Source organism: Psittacula echo, assembly GCF_963264785.1.
Source record: "Psittacula echo genome assembly, chromosome: 2".
In the NCBI taxonomy this organism is placed as follows: domain Eukaryota; kingdom Metazoa; phylum Chordata; class Aves; order Psittaciformes; family Psittacidae; genus Psittacula; species Psittacula echo.
This window is the reverse complement of record NC_137737.1, coordinates 19,308,698-19,328,823: the sequence shown is the minus strand read 5'-3', so window position 1 is coordinate 19,328,823 and position 20,126 is coordinate 19,308,698. Positions and strand designations below refer to the sequence as shown.

General features: G+C 36.4%; 1 protein-coding gene across 1 annotated transcript in view; it reads left to right on the top strand.

Moving 5' to 3' along the window:
* Nucleotides 1–20,126, top strand: part of TBC1D5 (TBC1 domain family member 5) — a gene marked incomplete at its 5' end in the record, with an annotated part of 186,650 nt that overhangs the window by 129,857 nt on the left and 36,667 nt on the right. The window contains 3 exons of the mRNA XM_080611116.1: nt 400–485; nt 5,213–5,478; nt 15,387–15,550. Of these exons, the coding sequence (XP_080467242.1) occupies nt 400–485; nt 5,213–5,478; nt 15,387–15,550 (516 nt within the window). The remainder of the gene's footprint in view (nt 1–399; nt 486–5,212; nt 5,479–15,386; nt 15,551–20,126) is intronic.

Below are 20,126 nucleotides of genomic sequence, written 5' to 3'. Positions count from 1 at the left end.
TCAAAATAGCACTTTAGCTTGGAGTTGGTAAAATTCTACAGCTGGCCTAAAGGGAGAAATCAGATCAGTATCTGAATTTGTCCAAGAATTATTGATTTCATTACAAATGTGTACCACTACATCCTCAACCTCATTGCTGTGTGAAAGAACACTACTTTCTGTGAGCATGGAGGGGACTTACTGGTAACGTTTAGTATTATTTTAAGTATTTTAAGACTTCACTTATATCTAACTGGTGTTACTGCCTTGAGAAAAAAGATCCTGGGAAAAGAAATTATCTTTAAATTTCTACATTTCTGGTCTTCATTAATGACCGTATCTCTCATATTTTCTTCAAATCTCTCAGAAAATTCCAATAAGGTATTCTTTTTAAATTTTTTAATTTATTTTTTCCTTTAGAGAAATCCAAGACCAGTGACTCATCAATTCCAACAAAATTTAGATTATTACAAAGCGCGTGGAGCAGACTTGATGAACAAAACCCGGTAAGCTACTTCTGAATGTGCTCACTGAACTAAAACCTTTCACAAAAAAAATGTTTCAGAGTCACTTTTATCCCAAACAGGAATTACATAAGCAGCATTAGAAGTACTTGTATTTATTTCATGCCATTTATTTTGACTATTTATATTGCCATTTATATTGCCTATTTTTATATGAAAAATTAAAGTATTGCAGTCAGCTCACAGGAATTTTTTTAAGGTTGAAGACACGATGACATGTATATTAGAAGCAGCAGGTAAAATACTGGCAGTGTGAGTTCTGTAGCCGAACTACTTCTGATAATGCATCTGATCGCAGTCTGGAGTATCCATGTACCAGACGCTGTGTAAGTTGAATTAATGTAAATTCAGTTTGAAGTAAGTTTTATTAAACCTTTTTGCAGCATTCGTCCCTTGTTTTGCAAATGGTTTATACCACTGCTGCTTAAAGTCCTTGTCAAGGCAATTTTGACTGATGGTCACAAGTGTAGAGGTACCCATGCCCCAACTGAGTGGCCACAACATGGGCACTAGTTGCAGGTGGGTGGCGGCTGCTGATAGGCACCAGGCAAGCCAGCACGGGATGCAGTGCCTCACTTCACTTTGCACCATCACTGGCCAAACACTGTCTCTGCTGTTTCATAGGAACTTTCAGGCTTTTCTACCTTTGCACCTCTGTTAAATTCTGTTTAAACCAGTTACACTAAAAGCTAGCTAAAATTAAAATGGAGTGGATTAAAAAGCTCTTCAAAATGGAGATTAAAGCTGAGTAGAGTGATTGCAAAAGCAACTTTTTTTAAAGAAAAAACAGGCTTTAAAGTTAGGGAAGGATGTCAAAAATTACTGCATTCTGTTGCATTTTCTTGATGGTTTATATTTATATCTTGATGAGTTTATATTTATTCTTTTAATAAATAGTCTCGAGAGTTTCTAAATTTGAAAAATAAGTTATTTTAAAATTCCAAAGAAACATTTCAAGGATTCTGAAAAAAAAAAAAAAAAATAAAAAATTAAAAACTCATCAAGCCCAAACAAGAATGACACCTGTTGGAAATATAAATTCTGAGGAAACAGATGTCCATTAAATTTATGTGGGGATATAATCGTTGTACACATACCTACAGGGCACATACTAAAAGGAGAGGAGAAATTGTTTACAATAGTTCAGATAGACAAACAACTGGAATAAATTTATCTCAGCACAGGAGCATTTAGAGTAGGTCAAGTGTAGTAAATCTCTTTAAGATTGGACTATAGAGAGAACTCGAAGATGTAACATTAGGAAATGGTTCTGCAGTGAGCAGAGAGATGGATTAGATCAGCTACCAGATATTTTTCATCTTTAATTCCACAGGCTCAATAATATATTTAAAATATCTTGGCAGATCGCTAATATATATTGCTTATTTTATCACATATAAAACTTTCTAATCTGTCATGTTCATATGTTTGTCTCTCATCTCTCATAATGGCTACCTACTGAAGAAAGAAATGCCTTTGAAGAAGTCTTGCTTGAAACAAAACATTTTCATCTTAGCAGAAAAATGCAGGGATTGAATCATCTTCCTACTGCTAGTTTAAAAATACACCATTCACAGTCAAGGTCAATGATGCTTATTGTGATGGAACGAAGTTGTTTCCTTCATAGATGGAATTCATGTCTCCTTGATACTCATATTTTTAAACTGATGCCTTACTTTTAAATGCATCTGCTGATAAGTCTACAACATTAATCAATCAGCATTTTTCTTATAATTGTTGTGCGTGTCTGGTACATTTAGATGGTTAAAATGTAGACATTGATCCATGTTTAATGACTGTAATCATCTTTTGCATTAATATATCAGACATTTAAATGGTAAGAAAGAGATACATTGTTCTTATCTTCCTGAACTTCAGCTCAGTTTTAACATACCTCCTCCAGAGATCTAGCACCTTGCTATTGTTCATTTTCTGAAGCTGTGATTCAAGGAACTTGCACAACAAATTTTACTTCAGAATGCCTTTTTTTAAGACCACCTCTTAACGAGAAATTTAGATGGCATCATTATTTTTCATGTATGTATTCTGAAATGATCATTATCAGTATCAGTGCATAGCAAGTATTAGAAGCTGCGACAACTATCCTTTCTAGTTCCCAAATAGTCATAAAACATGATAGCACATTATTGTTGAAAGCATTTTTTTAAATCATATTTCATAAATAATGGTTTAGAGAAGAATTTTGGTGATTAATGTTCCTGTAAAGTGAAGTTTCTCAAAAAATCTCTTTCCAACCATCTGAAAAAATGCAATGAAGCTAACTTTTCCTGGTTTATGTTTTTGTCAAAGCAGAAAATTAAATAGTGTAGAAGGAAAACTGATAGGTTTTATTAAGCAAAATATTGCTGAAAAAAAGAAACAAGAAGGAAATAACCTGTTGGACACAAATACAAGCCTCTGTGTAAGCTTTATCTTCTGCATCTGTAGGCGAGCATGATTCCAATGGTGCAGTTATCTCAAAGCATCCAGTGGCTTTGTTGCCACTTTGACAGGTAGCCTGCCAAAGAAAAAGATTTGCTTCAAGTAAATACCATTTTTTGTGCAAAGTCAAGGGTTTTTTACTGATTGTCAAGGCTGTAGACCTGTGACAGCACAAACCTGAACTCAATATGCAAGCCATTAAATTCTTTCTAAGGTGATGTTTCAGGTGAATGAATAATATATGCTACCCCACTCTTGGGTGGCTAGTTTCAGCAGAATGAGAGGAAAATATATGCCAAATATACCAAAGTTTGGATTCTGAATCTCAGCTGAGTATGACCTTTGAAATCAGGATCTAATTAGATTCATTTCAAATTGCTGATAATTGATCTGCTAAGCCAGCATTTGGCATTTCTTCTTTCACCTTCAAATCTACGATCTTTGTTTTCTTTCTGAAATGGAGAAGGCATTAAACAAAATGCCCTGTGCTGACTTTTCTGATGCAACATACATGTGATGAAATAGAAAAAATCTTTTTTTCCCTTAAGTATCTCTGCTGTACCTTGGGGAGCTGATTACTAAATTAATCTGATAGGTAGTGGCAGTGTAAAATTTAATAGCAATAATTTTACTATGTCCTCTTCTTTAAAATCATTATGACATATTCTGTTTGCTTTTGAAACCATATGGGACTCCGGCAAGAGTATTTTATAGTTCTGAAGATGCTCTTTTTGTAGTGATTTTGTCAGTCATTCTCAGGTGTCTACAGGAAGACTTTTTGTAGTATCAGCAGCAATCAAAAAACTGGGGAGACACAAAAACATTCTGTAATCATCATTAAGGAATCATTCCTTTCCAGCTTCCATAAATCGGGAAGCAGCACTCTGTCCCACTCTTTGTGCTGATGCTCCTCCTAAAAAATTCTGCATGCTATCCTTCTTCATCACCAGTATATGGCAGAAGGGCCCCATACAGCTTGGGGCTGTATCTCATGAGTGTGCAGGCTCACATTCTTTCTCCTGCTGCCTCATTTTAACTGTATCTATTCTGAGTCTAAACAACTCAGCTGTTGTTATTTTCTGGGTATGTTCTATATGTGTGCGCGCATTTATATTGTGTATTCTAAAAAAAAATCTCTGGAGACAAATAGGGAAATGATATGAAAAGCAAAATCAAAATCACTTTTCCAGGTGCCTGCACAAGTTACAAGTCACCCATATTAATTCATTTGTGGTTTATTTTTACGTCAGCTTCCCCAAAACATTGCAAAAGTATTTTTTCCCCCAGTACAATGATTTTATTGTTTCTAATTACATGTATTTCTTCAAAATTTTTAAAGACAGCTATTTATATCACTGAAGTACAGATGAGTAAAATAAAATCTCAGGAGTGCAAGGGTCTCTGTGATATGTTTCTGTTAAGGGTATTTCAAGCAATAATTATATTAAACAGGAAAATATTGCATGAACAAACAGGAATGGCTTTACTGATCCCTGGGTTATGTGGTCACTTCTACTGGGGATTAGAAACTTCTTTGCCTCTTTATTTTAGACAGATTAAATGGTTCGATTGTTTCCTCATTCTTAATGTTGCATATAACTGAAGTGAATTAAATAGCCAGTGTAGTTAAAAATTAACAATTACAAGGATCATGATCCAGTATATGTGTTACATCCTGAAATCATTCTTCAGCAAAAATCACTTTAGAAATAAAGATTCCTTTTATAAAGTGCTTCGGTTGAAGTGGCTGGGCTGGGCAGAGGTAAAGTAAGAGCAAGAGACATCTAGCTCTCCCAGCCTAAAAATACAGTCTGGTGTTAGTCGAAAGAAATGTTTGGGTTTGAGTTATTTTAAACATCTAAGAGAATTTAAACTCACAGAATATTAAAACAGTCTTTGGCTGAGAAGTGCAAGGAGTCAGTTTCATAAAGTTTTCGGTGCTTTAGAGCCTGGACTGCTTTTGTCATTACTTCTTTTTTTTATTTTAAAAGACAAATTAAGAAAATTGATGCACACTTTCTTTGTTTGGGATTAGTCTGGAATTTTCAGGAAGAAAGGGCCAAAACAATTTTTCCACTACTGGCTGGGAAAAGCCCACACATCTGCAGTCCCTGTGGTTCCTGTGTATATCGCAGTGCAACTATAGTATTGGAAGGGTGCAATGTAATGTTCAAATCTTGGAATTCTTTTGGAGAACAGTGCATGCACTGCTGTGCCTGTCCAAACCACTGTCAAGGATGTGACAATTTCTCCTCTTGTTTTTCCAGTGCCAGTGCTAAGGCTGCCCCACTGAACATTAACAAAGTCTCCAACAGCCTACTGAATTTCGGCCGAAAGCTCATTGCTCCGGCTATGGCTTCAGGCGGGGCTGTGGGTGCTCCTGCTGGCGGGAGCAGCTTCCCCCCCTCTGCAATGCCTATCAGAAGCACAGTGGAAGCTCCTCAGCACCATCACCACCACCAGCACCACCACCACCAGGCACAGCAGCAGAGGATGATGAAGTCTGAAAGCATGCCTGTTCAGCTAGGCAAAGGTAAAGGTGAAACGTGGGGTAATGTGATCTGTCTTAAGGACTGAAGAAAGTCCTTTTATTGATCATATATCAATGGGTACGTATTTGGAGGAAACAAAAAAACCACACATAATTTTGTTAAATTCAGAACGTCTGTGCTTAGTACAACAGCACATTTGCAGTGTAATCCAGCTGTCAATGTTAGCTCAAGAATGTACAAATACTATAGGAAGTTTTGAACCTTCAAAAAAATATATAACCAGAAATTGCATCAGACATACCAACGAACTATATTGCTACAATAAACATCAGCCAGTTAATTTTTCAGTGCAACATGTTTGTAGCTCTAAGACTAATTTCACATAGGTTTTCTGAGGTTATTGGGCACAAATCCGATACATAACATTGTTAGCTAAATACAAGGGAAGGACATTAGATCAATTACAGAGTAATTCTTAATAAATGAAATCTTATTCCCTTTAGAGTGTGTGAAGTTTATTTAAGAAATTATTTGAACAATAGCATATATTTGCCTTTTAATAATTTCTGATGGTCCTCTGCGCTTTCTATGCTTAGTAAGTGATTCTTTTTCTCAAGCCCTTTTTTTATATATATATATTTCTTGAGGACACTTTATTCAAACAAGAAAGTCACAAGCTCAGCTTCAGTAGTTGTTTTCTGTACTTTGCCATGCTCAACATGTGTTACTGCTTTTCATCTTCAGACAGCCTGTGGCAGTATGTTCTTTGCATGGGGTATATAGAGTGATACGGTGCCTACCACTTCCAGCAACTTATCCTGAGCGGCAGTTCTGAGTTTGAGGGCAGGTGCTGGTTGACCTGAACCATTACATAGTATTGCTTCATATTTTTTCAGCAGATTTGAAAGTGTAAGGGAAGGGAAGTAATACTTCATAATCGAAGTCAGCATTCTTTCCCTTTCCTGTGGCACCCTTATGGTCCAAAGGTAGTCCTTTCATGATGCATCACATCCCCAGCGACACTGGGGACCAGAATTGAAAGGTACAACCATCTGCTTGAAGCAGAGAGATACAGGCACATCTGTAAGGACCACTGCAACTGCTTGGCAAAATCCAGGTAGGCAGCTTCTCTCAGAATCAGAGAATAATCTGAGAATTTGCTCCAGCAAGGGCTCTGCAGTGCAAACACGAAACTGAAACATAGTGAATCTTTGATGCAAATCCTCTTCATAACAATGGAAGTAAAATTAGGTGTGGAATGAAATTATTTTCACAATTTTTGAGAGGCTATTTTTTGCTTAAAAAAAAATTAATCCATAGTTCTCATATCACATTATTCTTTTTTTACTGTTCAGTTTAAAAAGTGGTCCTCAAGTGGTTCTTTTCTGTCCCTGCTTAATATAAAACAAGTGTACAATTTGAAGAAACTTCTATAGATGGAATCGATTGTAGGTTAATCTTGGCCTAGCTGGTCAAGGATGGCCCTGTTTACACTTGTATGTGACAGTTAACATGTTGCATCATGCAGAAATGCACCTGACACTTCCCATAGAAGTATCAGAATAAAAAATTGTAGTTACATTTGGTCATTGTCATATTTCTGTACCAACAGGAATTTGGAGATTTGGTAAAGCTATCAACAAATAGAACAAGTTTATGATGTAGGGCACAAAGCACTTTCATGGTAAGACAAAATAAAATGTACTGCAGTGCTTTATTACCTGCAGCTTTTTTTCACCCTATGCTGTTTATACGTTTGGTACAACACTTGCAGAGGTAATTTGCAGGCAACAAAACATAAATACACTTTCTTTAATCAGTTGAGATGAGTGAGGTTTTTTCTACATATTAGTGCTGTGTTTGCTGTTCCAGACCTTTACAGTTAGCAGTATATTGCCTGTGGCAGAGGAAATAGAAAGAAAGTCTCTTAAAGGCTGCCCAGTGAATTGTCTCTGAAGTAAGTATAAATGTAGGAATAGCTTAGCAGAAAAAATTTAACCCTCTTTGCAGTGACAGTATGGCGCAGACTGTTTTGAAGCTTGATGCAGATACCTTTGTAAACAACTCAGCACCACCTCCATCAAGCCTTAAAAATGCAAGTAAGTCTTTTCAGTTCTGTGCAGGACAGTATCAGCACCTCAGGAGATTGCTGTACAGTCTCCAGTGAATGAGAGCACCCTCCACAGCTCTGAGAAGTTGCGGGTACTTCTATCCCAGTCATTAAGATTCAGGATTTAGAATATATTCATGCCTCAGAAGCTCTCATCCACTCCTCTTTGTGATTAACTTTATACATGCCTTTTTACCTTCTACACTGGCTTTTTTCAAACTCTGGACTCTGCTCTAGCTTTTGAGTATCAAAAAGCTATTTGGCATTGTTTTTAACTATAGGGCTACCAAGTTGCTGACTAGCTGTCACTAATTGTCTTATATTCCTGTTCTTCACTATATTTTCAGCTCTCCTCAACCTCCTGGAGCTTGGTTATCTAGCTGAGATAGGCAGAGGCACGGATTTAGGATTTAAATTGATAGGCATCTGCACTTCCAGTCGATCTAACACTCACAGATGCTCAGCTGAACAGTATAATAGACAGAAGTGCTGTAAGCCTGATTGATAGGCACCAAGTCATAAAAGAAGCCATCCATTTCCCTCGTATTACTCCTTTTAGGTTTAGATCGCACAGGTAGTGCTGGTAATTTAAATTAATATGTAGATTATGAATTTGAAGATATTAAATTAATTGCCTGATCTAACTTTTTATTAAGTGTGAAGAAGTCCTTGGTAACAAAATATCTTGCAGGACTGGCAAAATAATCCTCTCCCAGCTTTAGCAGCTCTGTTTAGAGTTACCACTCACAAGACAGCAGCCATGCAAGTGTCATTTCTATTGCCACCTCCAGGGGTAGCTTGTGCCGTACTCTAAACGAGGGATGATTGGTTGACATAATCAGTAGTAATTATTTCTCACTTTGAAGTTTGGGTACTTACTGAACTCCTTCAAGAAAAATGCACGTATAATTTACGTAATGTAAATGAAAAAACAGCAGACTAATATATAAAAAATAAATCATTGCAAGCCTGTAATTCCTAATGAGTCTTCAACATTACAAATCAGAGTTGAACAAAGTATCCCAGCACCTAATTGGAAGTTCAGTTCCTCCTGATAATATATTAATCCCATTCAGTCTTTCCTCGGCACAGAAGAAGATCGGGTATCATTACTGATTAGTTATGCAAGGTAGCCTGCTAATAGAAAAGGGATTCAAATATTCTTTTGATCCTGCACAGTAAAGGAATTCATTGGTACAAAGGCTGAATTCCAGTTGAGTTCCTTGGATTGTCACTTGAGTTCATTGTCTTGAAAGAGAAAAATATTGATAACAAAAAATTATGAAAAAAAAAAAGCAAGGCAGAATTGTTGCCCTTTGTGTTCCACTGAGTTCTTGAGCATTCAAATATTGGCTGCTCTTTGAAACCCAAACTGCAGTGTGTTGCCAGAAAAAAAGGCACTTATTTTTCACTTCTTCCCTGATAGTTTTCCTTCTAGGTCCTTTCACGCTGAAATCCAAAAGGCTTTTGATGTTAATGCTGGTTTATCACAAGAACACGTTAGAGGACCAGTTTGAAGATGAAGTTTTGCCAAAACTGTGATCAGCTGTTTCAAGAGTTTCCAGACTACTGTTTGTTTTTATGAGCTGATATTTCTGTGGTATTTGTTGTAACATGAACAGAATTTCCACAGCCACCCAATATGCCCTAAGGAAATAATCTCCTTATTTAGAATTATTTATGAACTGTGTCTAGAAAATGAGTGTGCTTTTTCAGAAGTAAAAAGAAGTTGTCCTTACTGATAGCAGAACTGAATGAAACTTAAAGGGCTAAAACACTGATTAACAAATGCTTTATTTTTCCTTTTCAAAAAAAAAAAAAAATACACATTTTTTAGGCAATTATGGAATCTTATTGACAGTAAGAATATTATTCTCCCGAACTAGCAATGACAGTAGTGCAAGTACCAGAAACAAAATGGGTTTGATTGATTGTTTTAGTTTAGATTTAGCTATAAATTGATCTCTTAAAATCACTGCTTTTCTGCACATGTCAGAATGCAGGATATAATGTGCTGAGTATTAAAACTTCCAGAGTTTTTTGCCAGTTCTCACAATGCTGTTTGTGTTCAAAGTAGGGGCTTCCAGCGAAAAATCCCGCAGTTGCAGCTCTTTACGTCAGTGAATTGCACAAGCTGGGGACACCTTCTAACGCTGTTGTTTGTTCAGCAGGCGAGGCAGAGGCAGATGCTGGGCTGCCGGGTCCTGCGCAGCATCTCCCTGCCCTCCCAGGTACCGCCGCAAAGCCGACCCGCGGGTTTTCCTAAGCGTGGCATCTCCGTTCACTGCCGTTGGCCATCCACCGGGTGGCACTGTTGTGTAGAGAGAAACAATCAGCTTCACCTCATCACTCCCTGGTGTGCTGTGTGTGGCCCTTCACTTACATTCGCTGTACACCAGCATCCATCTTCGTTAAAAATGTGTATTTGCCTTGTACTTTGTCGTCTGTTTCACCTTTGTCCTTTGGGGCCATTCGACCATCAGTGCCTCTTTTGGTTGCATTACTTCCCTATTCTGTTTGAGGCGGGTGTTTTGAGTTAAACAACTACTTTGATGCACTTGACTAAAGAGAAGCTTACCTGCCTTGGCCTAAAGTAATAAGCATACTGATTTGTGTGATAAGATGGTTTGATGGAAGCCTTTGTTCCAGTCTCAGTGTAGGAGAAAAGGGAAAACTAATTTATCTGAAAAGTTTCATAAAACTCATATAATTCTTTTTGCAAATTTTAATGCTCTACATCCTGACTGTAGCAACTACAGAGTAATAGATGAGCAGTTCAGGCTGGTTTTGAATTATATATTGTACTGTACTTCTGTTCTTCTTGGTATCTCTGTCCTTGTTCTCCTGATATCTATGAAGCTATTCTTTCCTTCTGTAGGAGCCAAACAGAATGAACCATCAGTTTTGTGTGCTTTTTGTGGTTTTCCTCTGATTTTTTCATATATTTTAGTAGAGACCTCCAAAATTTCATGTTTATCTCCACTATAACTTAACTCAAATGTAGCAACACCTGAATCTTGGGTTTCTCCACTCCTCTTGTCAACATTTTTTACTTTGTTCCAAGTCCTTATTATAGATCACTTGATATTTAAACTTTTCATCTTCTTTTCAAGATATTACGTGTCTCCACCCTCTGCCCTGCCGGCCATACCAACAGTTTGGTCACTTTTCCCACTACCACACCTGTGTATTTTCCAAATGGTTTTGGGGCAGAATATTTGTAAGCCTGGGGTCAGTCCCGGTATCATTAGCAACAGGCAAGTAGTGAGCCAGTTGGAAGCCAGCACATGAAGGTAGCACTGAAAGGTTTTGCCTCAGAAGTGCATATTTTTAGTGCATGAATCCTGTGCATCATTACTGTGAACTATTTAAGCATCTTAGTGTGCATATATATATATTTGAGACATCCTACACAGAAGCGTGTTCTGACTACTGCTTACGTCAGGAATCCTTAACTATTTGTTCTGTGTGCCTTGTAAGCATTTATTTAATTTCCATGCTTGGTATTTCTTCAGCCTGTTTCATATTGGCTTTAGGACCTTCTAGTATGTGCTTAGATGGTCAAAGATTAGATTTCTCTAATCTTCTTTTAAGGAGGCATAATGTATTTATCTAAGGTTGATAGAATGAGCAGAGGAAAGTGAGAGTTTTGATTCAGTCGTGTTCTCAAGTTGCTGATTAAGCTGCTAAAGAAGGAGATGAGTTTGGTTAGTTATTAACTGTAGTTTATTGCATCACTTTATACATTTTTATTCTACATGGAGGGTAAGAGCTCTTGGTTGGTGTTTTTTTCTTTCTTTTTCTTTTGATGAAACTAGAAACTCTCTCAAATGAATTTCTTGTTTAGCTATTGAGTGAGGAAAACATACCACACTGCTTAATAAGAAAGATATGAAATCAGTAAGACACATGACAAAGAAGGTACAAATGGCATTTTGTGTAATCCTCCTAAGATCCTGAAATCTCTGCATTGGTGCTACAGTGTTATTTCCAAAGTTAGGTGAGGCTTGTTATTGCCTTGGAAATGGATTTATGCACACATAATAAATCTGAAAGGATTCAAAAGCATCATAGTGACTTCCGTTAAATGTTCCACTAAAAGTCTGTGTTGGAAAAATGTTAGATGGCTTTTTTTGTTACAGTAGGGAAAACATGTATGGTTGGTGTGATTTGTCTTTCCACTTTCTTATTTACAATTGTAGAAATGATGACTCCCCTGGAAATCAAATCCAAGAACTCTGCTTTCTGACTTGCAACACACTGTAATTATTCATAAGTGCTATTTTTTCTGTCTTGCTTAATTCTTAATCACATCCCCAAATAATCTGTGTCATAGCACTGTTCACAAGGTTGAAGTTGAATAAAAATTTAGTGTTTCCTGACAATAGTTTTCTCAGGTTTGCTTATTCATGCAGGAGGATAAGGTGCATCCCAAATGTTCCTCTTACCTGCGTATAAAACATACAGAAATAGTATTTTATCACTTCTGTTTTACTGAATCTCTATCTTGGTTTCTTTCCATCTTCTATTGCTTTTATTTTTCATTTTCGTTATATTTTATGGTCCATAAGAACCAGATAAGTCAAAGCTTTTTGTATTACTTGAGCAAATTCCCTTTTAAGACAGCTGTATTGTTCTGTCCACGAAATCTCAGCTATACATATTTCTTCTCTTGTTTGGTTATGCAGGTAGTTGTATATTCCATTCCTCTAAACTTTGATCCATCTTTTGAAGAGTAGGTATTTAGTAAGTAAAGTGGTGGCCATAAGGATAGTTCTCTGTCTTTTCAATTTCCTGTTATATTTTGGACTTTTTTTCCTTAGAACTGAAAGACAGAATATACGGAGGAAAAATTCCCTACAGATCATGTTTTCCATCATTTTACCAAGCTGTATTATTTCATGTGCCTGGGTTCCTCAAATATGTTTAAAGTGTCTCTCTCTCAAATTAGATGAAATTTTAACACATAATATGCTTCTTTGCAGGTGAAGTGGGTTAAGCATAGGCCATGAAGTGGACACATGTGAAAAACATGCCTTGTTCATCATTTAACTTTTCTCTTTTTGGTTGGGGATTTTTTAATCTTGATCCTATGCGGACGATATGATATCTTATTATTTGGATGGGAAAGAGAGTCCATTTAATCTGATTTATACATAATAAAATACTTTTTCATTGTACTTTACTCAGTCCACAAAATAGATTTTTTTATATTTAGCATTTATATTGGCTACTCTGGCTTAGCTGTCCGAATTTGTTCTAAAAGTGCTTTATTTGCTAAAATATGTAATTCCATCTGTTCTGAACTATTTTTAAGTTTTACCTACTGTAAGACCACAGTTCCATTGTAGATTGCCACCATTAAATGCCTGAAAAGTCGTCTTCTTACGTAAAGGCAACTGTAAGGATAATGGTGTTGCCAAGTGACATGATTTTATCCTAAAATTAGAAATCTTCTAAACAAACTTCCTTCTGACAGAAATATTATTGCTGTTTGCCACGCAGTGTATTCTCCTTTTCCATTTACACTTATAGAACTGAAGATCCATATTCATATGATTAATGCATTCCCCATTTCTCTATAAAATGTGAAGGCAAAAGTTAAGCCTCTGTCTCCACTTTAAGGAAGCTGTTCAGACTAAGTGATAGGTGGTAAGTAACTAGAGGAGGGCTAAGAAGAAACATTAAAAAGCAGTTTAATTAAGTTGGTGAGAAGGAAACAATATATAATGGAAGAAGTTGGAATAAGGAAGTTGAAGAATCAGAAGAGGCAATGTGGAAGGATCTGAAGAAGAGGAGAGGCAGACAGAGGAAGGTCCACAGGAGTATAAGAAGCAGGGCATAATAAGGGAAAGATGAGCAAAATAAGGTAGAAGGGAATGAAGGAGAAGGTGGGAAGCAGTTTACATGCTGATTTTATTGCAGAAAATGTCAAGAACATTAAACCTAGATCCTTTATTGCGTTTTGTCCTTTTTGGTCTATTTTGTCACATGTGACACTCTGCTAGCTCAGTCTTTTGGCATTTAACAGCCTTCTTGCTAAGAGGACATTTTAAGTAGATGTGCATTTATTCTCTTACGAAAATGTGAGTTGCTGGTTTCATGTGGCTGCAGCTGTGCAATATATGCTGCGTAGGTCAGACACCATTGAGAACTTGGCTTGGGCTTTGTCACCACCAGGCAGGTGGCCAACCAGAGCACCACTGACTTCCGTGCCGCTTTGAGGACAGTTACTGTTCTAGATCTTAAGTGACTTAATTGAGATGTTTCTGTGTGAGTAACTTTTTCTGGTTGTTTCCTTTGATTTAACATGTTTGATCTCAGCAGAGCTGGTCTCCTCTTGTATCTAAATCTAAATTTCCCTCTGTGTTTTCTTCAGCATTTTCTGCCTCTATTTTCTCATTTCTTTGTCTTTTAGTTTTCTTTTGTTCTCTAGAAACCTGTCTCGTAGGGGAAGACCACAGTGCATAATGAAGGAAACCCATTCTGGAAAAGGAATTAGTTTTGTGTTTTCAGAACTGGTAGTGCATCCACAATGAAAAAAGACTAAATACATTGCAAGGTCTTTGTGGTAATATGTTACTTATCTGGGAGTAAAGCTGGCATAGATGGTGGGAAACCACTGATTTCTGTGAATTCAATGACAACCTTGCAAAGGAGATGAAGCTGCACCTCAGACATCTGAATGATTTGGTTTCAGAGAATCATTCTTAATTCTTTAGATGGTAGCACTAAAAACAAAGGAAAGGGAAAAGAACAAAAGCAAACTCATCAGAATAGTGGACAAAACAAGAGAAGGGAAGAATTCTAGAGCTTTAGTTTAATTTTTTTCAGAGTGGAAAATTCCAGAATTGCATTGGCTCACTCCAGATTTACTTCCTCATACACATAATAGAAAGGTTTCTTTAAACTAGCACCTGTCCTAATTCAACACTTTCTTAATGAAAGTTAATGAAAACAGGCATATTAATTGTTTGGTTTATTTTCTTCTGGAGCTAATCAAAATAAAATTTTAAATTAAATATTTCAAAACATGCTGTGGGCATCAATTGGAAGAAATGGCCCTTACAAAAGATTGCCTCACTGCATACAGTGTTATGGTGTAACAGCCCATTCATCTACTCTGATGTCTTCACTACGACAGTGGACAACACTAGATTCTTTTGAAAAGCTGCATGAAATGACAAAAACCAACTATTGAGTAGATTTCATCAAAATGTCTGTTAGTTAGAGATGGCCTTAAAATGTAAAGCATGAGAACTTTCTTTCTTTCCCAAACTTAATTTACTTTTTCCTTTTGTAAGCCTAGATATTGCCATCTAGATGTTCAGTGTCATCTAGATGTTCAGTGTCCAACCCATCCTTGGAATCTGACGTTATTGTTCTTAACTGTCTTTGCCAAGTTTTATAGTTTATTTGTTGAGAGAAAAAGGGTTTCCTCTGCAGTGTTTATGACATCGGATTATTGTGAGTTGGTACTCATTATGCCACACAGGCAAGAGGTGGTTTTCAGCCTGTGGATATAATAGGGTATATATACTAAGATGGTATTTATATGGATTATATATATATCTCATTTAGCATATGTATATACACACTCTGGATGCTGTGTGTTTATGTATGTATCTATATATCTGTAGTTGTCTGTGTATCTATATATACACTCTTCTGTGTCAGAGTAGTCCTTCAATCTCAGTGCATGCTGACACACTCAACATTTCATTCTCTGTTGAGCTATCTATGAATCTTAGTGAATGTCAGTTAAGACGAGCAAGTATTTACAGGGAAAAGAAACAGCCCATTGATTAATTCTTTTGTTACTTTATACTTGCTTTACAGGCCAAAGTTCAAAAAACATCAGTTCATCTCCAAGCATAGAGAGCTTGTCTGGAGGACGTGAATTTACAGGATCTCCACCTTTGTCTGCATCAAAAAAGGATTCCTTTTTCAATACAATCTCCCGCTCCCGTTCCCAAAGCAAAACTATGAGCAGAAAAGAATCGGTGAGTTCTTTAACTTTTAAGTTGTTTTAATGTCACACTGCATTACTTGTTAGAGGCAATTGTTTCTCCCATTCATTAAGCACTTGCACTTGTAAATGTTTCCCTAAGCACACATTAATGGCAAAAGCAGAAATAATCTATTTCAACTGTTTCTTTTGAGTAACATCTCCATTAAGGCTTCCATCCTGTAATTCTACCTGAAATGAAACTATGAAAAAGCCTGTTTCCTGTGAGAAAGAAAAGTCCTGTAAGTTTGTTTGCTTTGTTAGACTTCTGGTGTACTTGTGAAGTTAATAAACAGTTCAGTGGGAAGCATGAATGCTCAGCAGATCCAAATATGTCCATCTGTTGTCCCTGAAATTCCCTAATACATGAGAGGTTTCCCAGTGTCTGTAGCATCTGTAGTCTGCAGTCACAGTTCTATTCTTGCACTGCTCTGTCCTTCCATTTGGCCACAAGAAACTTATTTAAACAGATTGTTCTTATCCAAGAAAATCGGCTCTTATTGTGGGTGTGTTCCAAAGAAATTCTCATCCCATCAGAGATACTTTAGGAGCATTACTTTGATAAGCCTTATATGCCATGGAGCTGGAGAATTCTTGTTTATTTTATGTTACCCACTCTCTTCCTGATGATTAGAAACCAGTTATATAGTAGATGGAAAATGTTATGGTTTTTGTAAGGTGAAGGCTTAGTGGTCTTCTCCATTCCATTTTCACAAATGGTTGCTCATATAACTTCCTATTGATTTCAATAAATACGAATTGTAGTAACAATATTTCTGTACTACAGCATTCTTTAGGTGTTCAGAGATAAATACTATGCAGAAATTCAATCTGAACATCTCAGCATTTTTGTCTTTAAACAGCGTAATCTTTATTAATAGTCACACAATATTTTCAATTTGATACTAAAAATGTTCTAATGAAATGCACAACTTTGCACAACTTTGTTCAGGTTTTGCTCTCTGAAAGAGAGGGTTTAATTCTTGTTCCGCATGCTATAATGTTGTCTAAAGAAAAGCTGTGTTTTGTGGTTAGTCAACAAGAAGGTATAATTTTGGTTTGTGTCCATTTGAGACAAATTGAATTGAATTTAAAGCTAAAACAACAACTCTAATATCTATCTTCATGTCCTCATGAGTTGAAGAAAAATAAACATATGACTACTGAACTTTCATTTTTATGTGGTTTAACAAGATCTAAATCCAGCTTTCATTTGTGACTTTTGTCCAGGCCAGAACTTGGGCATTTTGCACTAGTAGAGTTTAAGAATAACTCCTCCTTAGTTCTTAAAGGAGAGAGACATGGTTCGCTAGTAGGAGACGTAGAAGAATTTGCCATTATAATAGTCATACTCAATTAGGATCTATTAATGATTATCATGTCTTTCAGGTTTAAAAAAAAAAAAAAAATGAAAATTATATTTGATTAATGCTTTTTTCCAAGGGTTTTAGACAAATAAGTATTCATTAGAAAAGATCTGTAGATTTTTCAGTACATTGATAATAATGATATACTAAAGAGAGCATAAATTTTCAAAATAATTCTTTGAACTATGATATATAATTTACATTGTAGCATTTTATGATTAAACAACTAGAAAAGGTTTTAGGCTACCAAAATCTCTTTCCTTATGTTCAGTTTTTGAATGACATTTAATATAGGAAAAAGGATTTTGTAGCAGCTCCAAGGGGAAAGGGTTTAAATGTGTTGTCCATTGCTCAGGATGATGTTTGCTTTTTGTTTTCCTGTAATTTTCATGGTACCTCATTTTCCACATAGAGAAGAAAACCCCAAAGAATTTTTTCTGAGGTCCCATAATAGTTACATCAGTATTCTCCAGTTGCTTAATTTACAGATATTTTCTGGAGACAAAAGGAGTGAATTCAGATCTTTGGGGTTTTTTTATAAAACTGAACTGTTTTACCTTTTTACTCTAAATTATACAGATTATGTTGTTAAGTACTGGGGAAATGACCTTTGTTGGAACATAGTTGTGCATCAATCACTTTATAAAAAGCTGGTTTTAAAATCAGGCATTCTTGGTGTTGTGGATGGAAGAGAATCCATTTTCCCTTCATCTTTACATTTCTAATCAATGGAAATGGAATACATACGTAAAAATACATCATTCAACATGGAGTTAAAAAAAAGTGATTTTCACAGACCAGAGGACATCACTGTAACATTGTCATGGGATGAACAGGAATGTAATCATCACAGGTCACACCTGGAGTCCTGAGTCCAGTTCTGAGCTCCCCAGTATATGACAAACATGGGCATACTGAAGAAAATCCAGTTACAAACCTGATGAGGGAACTGTGGCACCTCTCCTATGACATAAGGTTTTGAGACCTGGACTGTTCAGCCTTGAGAAAAGAAGGCTTGGGGGGATCTTATCAATGTGTATAAATACCTGAAGGGAGGGTGCGAAAAGCCAGGCTCTTTTCAGTGAAGCCCAGTGAGAGGACAAGAGGCAGTGAGTAAAAACTGGAGGCTCTGTCTGAACATCAGGAAACGTATTTTCACTGTGCCCGTGTTGTCCAAGGAGGTTATGGAGTCTCCATCCTTGGAGACTCCTAAAAGCTGTCTGGACACAGTGACCCTGCTTGAATTGGAGTTCAACAAGGTCAGCTTCAGAGGTCCCTTCCAACCTCAGTCATTCTGGGATCCTATGATGGGATAAACTGGAATGTGACTTGTCTAAATTCTTTCCTTCCTAAAGCTGGTCCAACAAGTTGGGACTTTCTCTGGGACAGTTGTGATCAAAATTGACGCTTAACTTGATTCATTGCCTCCAGGAAAAGGATGTGTCCATTCCTCATATTAAGGACTTCTTAAGCTAGTGACACTTGCATTATATTTAGTCTTCTAGATATTTTTTCCTCTCAAATGCAAAGATCAGTGGAATTACTTTTTTAGTGCTGTTGTCAGAAACAGATGTCCCCTGATTTATTTAGTTAAGGAAGTGGCTCTGCAGCCTCAGGGCTGAATGCACAGCATCGGATCATGTTTTGGCAACCCTCAGTAGCCTGATGTTTTTCACATTGCTATTGAGTGGCACTCATCTGTATGTTAACATGAGGCCCACCAAATGTTTTGACTGTTTAGAGCTCAGCATTGAGATGATTCCCTACCCCTTTATGCAATTTTTGTCTTTTTGACAGGCATAACTGAGTTTGCATTTGCTGAAGCTGTCTTCCCATAAGCATGAACAGGAACTTTTAATCTATAATGCCCCCCAGTTCCCGTTATCTTCTGGCTGGGTCAGTCTTGCTGGAATAAAGTCCTGGAAAATTTCCTCTTGTTGCCTGCCTACTGCCATTTCCTTTTCGGCAGAGTTGGGAAATGGGGTGCATTTGTGGTCCGTTTGTTTCTCGTGATGTTTCATTTACATCTCCAGCAACCATTAAGGACAGTCTACCACTCTTTTTGGCAAATAGCAAAACTGCTTAGACGTTGATTCTGGCAAATAAGGTTGGCTGGTCTCAGTTTCTGGCCAAATATTCTGTAAATTGCTTTCAGCCATAGAGGTATGCCAGAGAGGGAACTTTCAGGCAACAATATATCAATTTTAAACAATATAAACATTTTAAAACCTTTCATTAAAAAAAAAAAAAAAGAAAAACACAGAAGAAAGATGGTTTTTACTGAAGACAAAGCTGTGATTTGGAGAAACTCTATATTTTAATTAGTAAATTTCTACATAAAAGGTCTCAAGTTAAGAAAAATCAAATTAGCCATTTGGAAAATATGTTAGTTAAAAAATTCCCAAGAAGGAAATATTTCTATGGAAAATCTGGAGCAGTTTATTTTCTTTACCAAAATGATTTATAAACACGGTCTATTGGAATCCTCATTTCTTAGCAAAAAATCCTGAATAAAAGTGTCATACATCATGCTGGTTTTGACTGCGCAGACTTTTTAATTAAATCAAGTTTGACAACATATGCTATTGTCCCACAAGCAGATAGAAACAACTGTTACTGTCTGTGATTTACATAGCTAGTCTGATTTGAAGTTAGTTTTTTAGTACCCCTACAGGTTAGAAAATTAATGTGTGTCATTATTTTCAATTAAATAATCATCTGCTCTACTGGTTTGGGAACCTGGTTTCAAGCATACAAACATGACAGTTTTGCTGGAGTAGAAGTGGTATACAAAAATCAAACAGATAGTAAAATATATACTAAACAGCCACATGTAGAAAATCATGCATGCAAAAATTCCTTTGAAGAAGAGCATGCCTTTTTTAGTACACATCTTGGGTACTTTTTTTATTCCATATATCTTTCCCTGACTATTTTAAAATCTCATTAATAAATTTTAAGCAAAATGCTTTTCAGTTCATACTTAAGGATGCCAAAAGTTTATTTTGAAATACAAATGCTATGATGAAATGCCCTTTTTTTTAATTAAGCATCATAAAATGTGCCCAGAGTCAGTTAGCATCAGTGTACAACAGTCAATTCCTTGATCAGTATGTTGGACTTGTTAGGCCTAAAGTTAAAGACGTGATGATTATTCTCAGTGCCATTGAGCTTAATGAGCTTCAATTCCTTAATATTTAACTG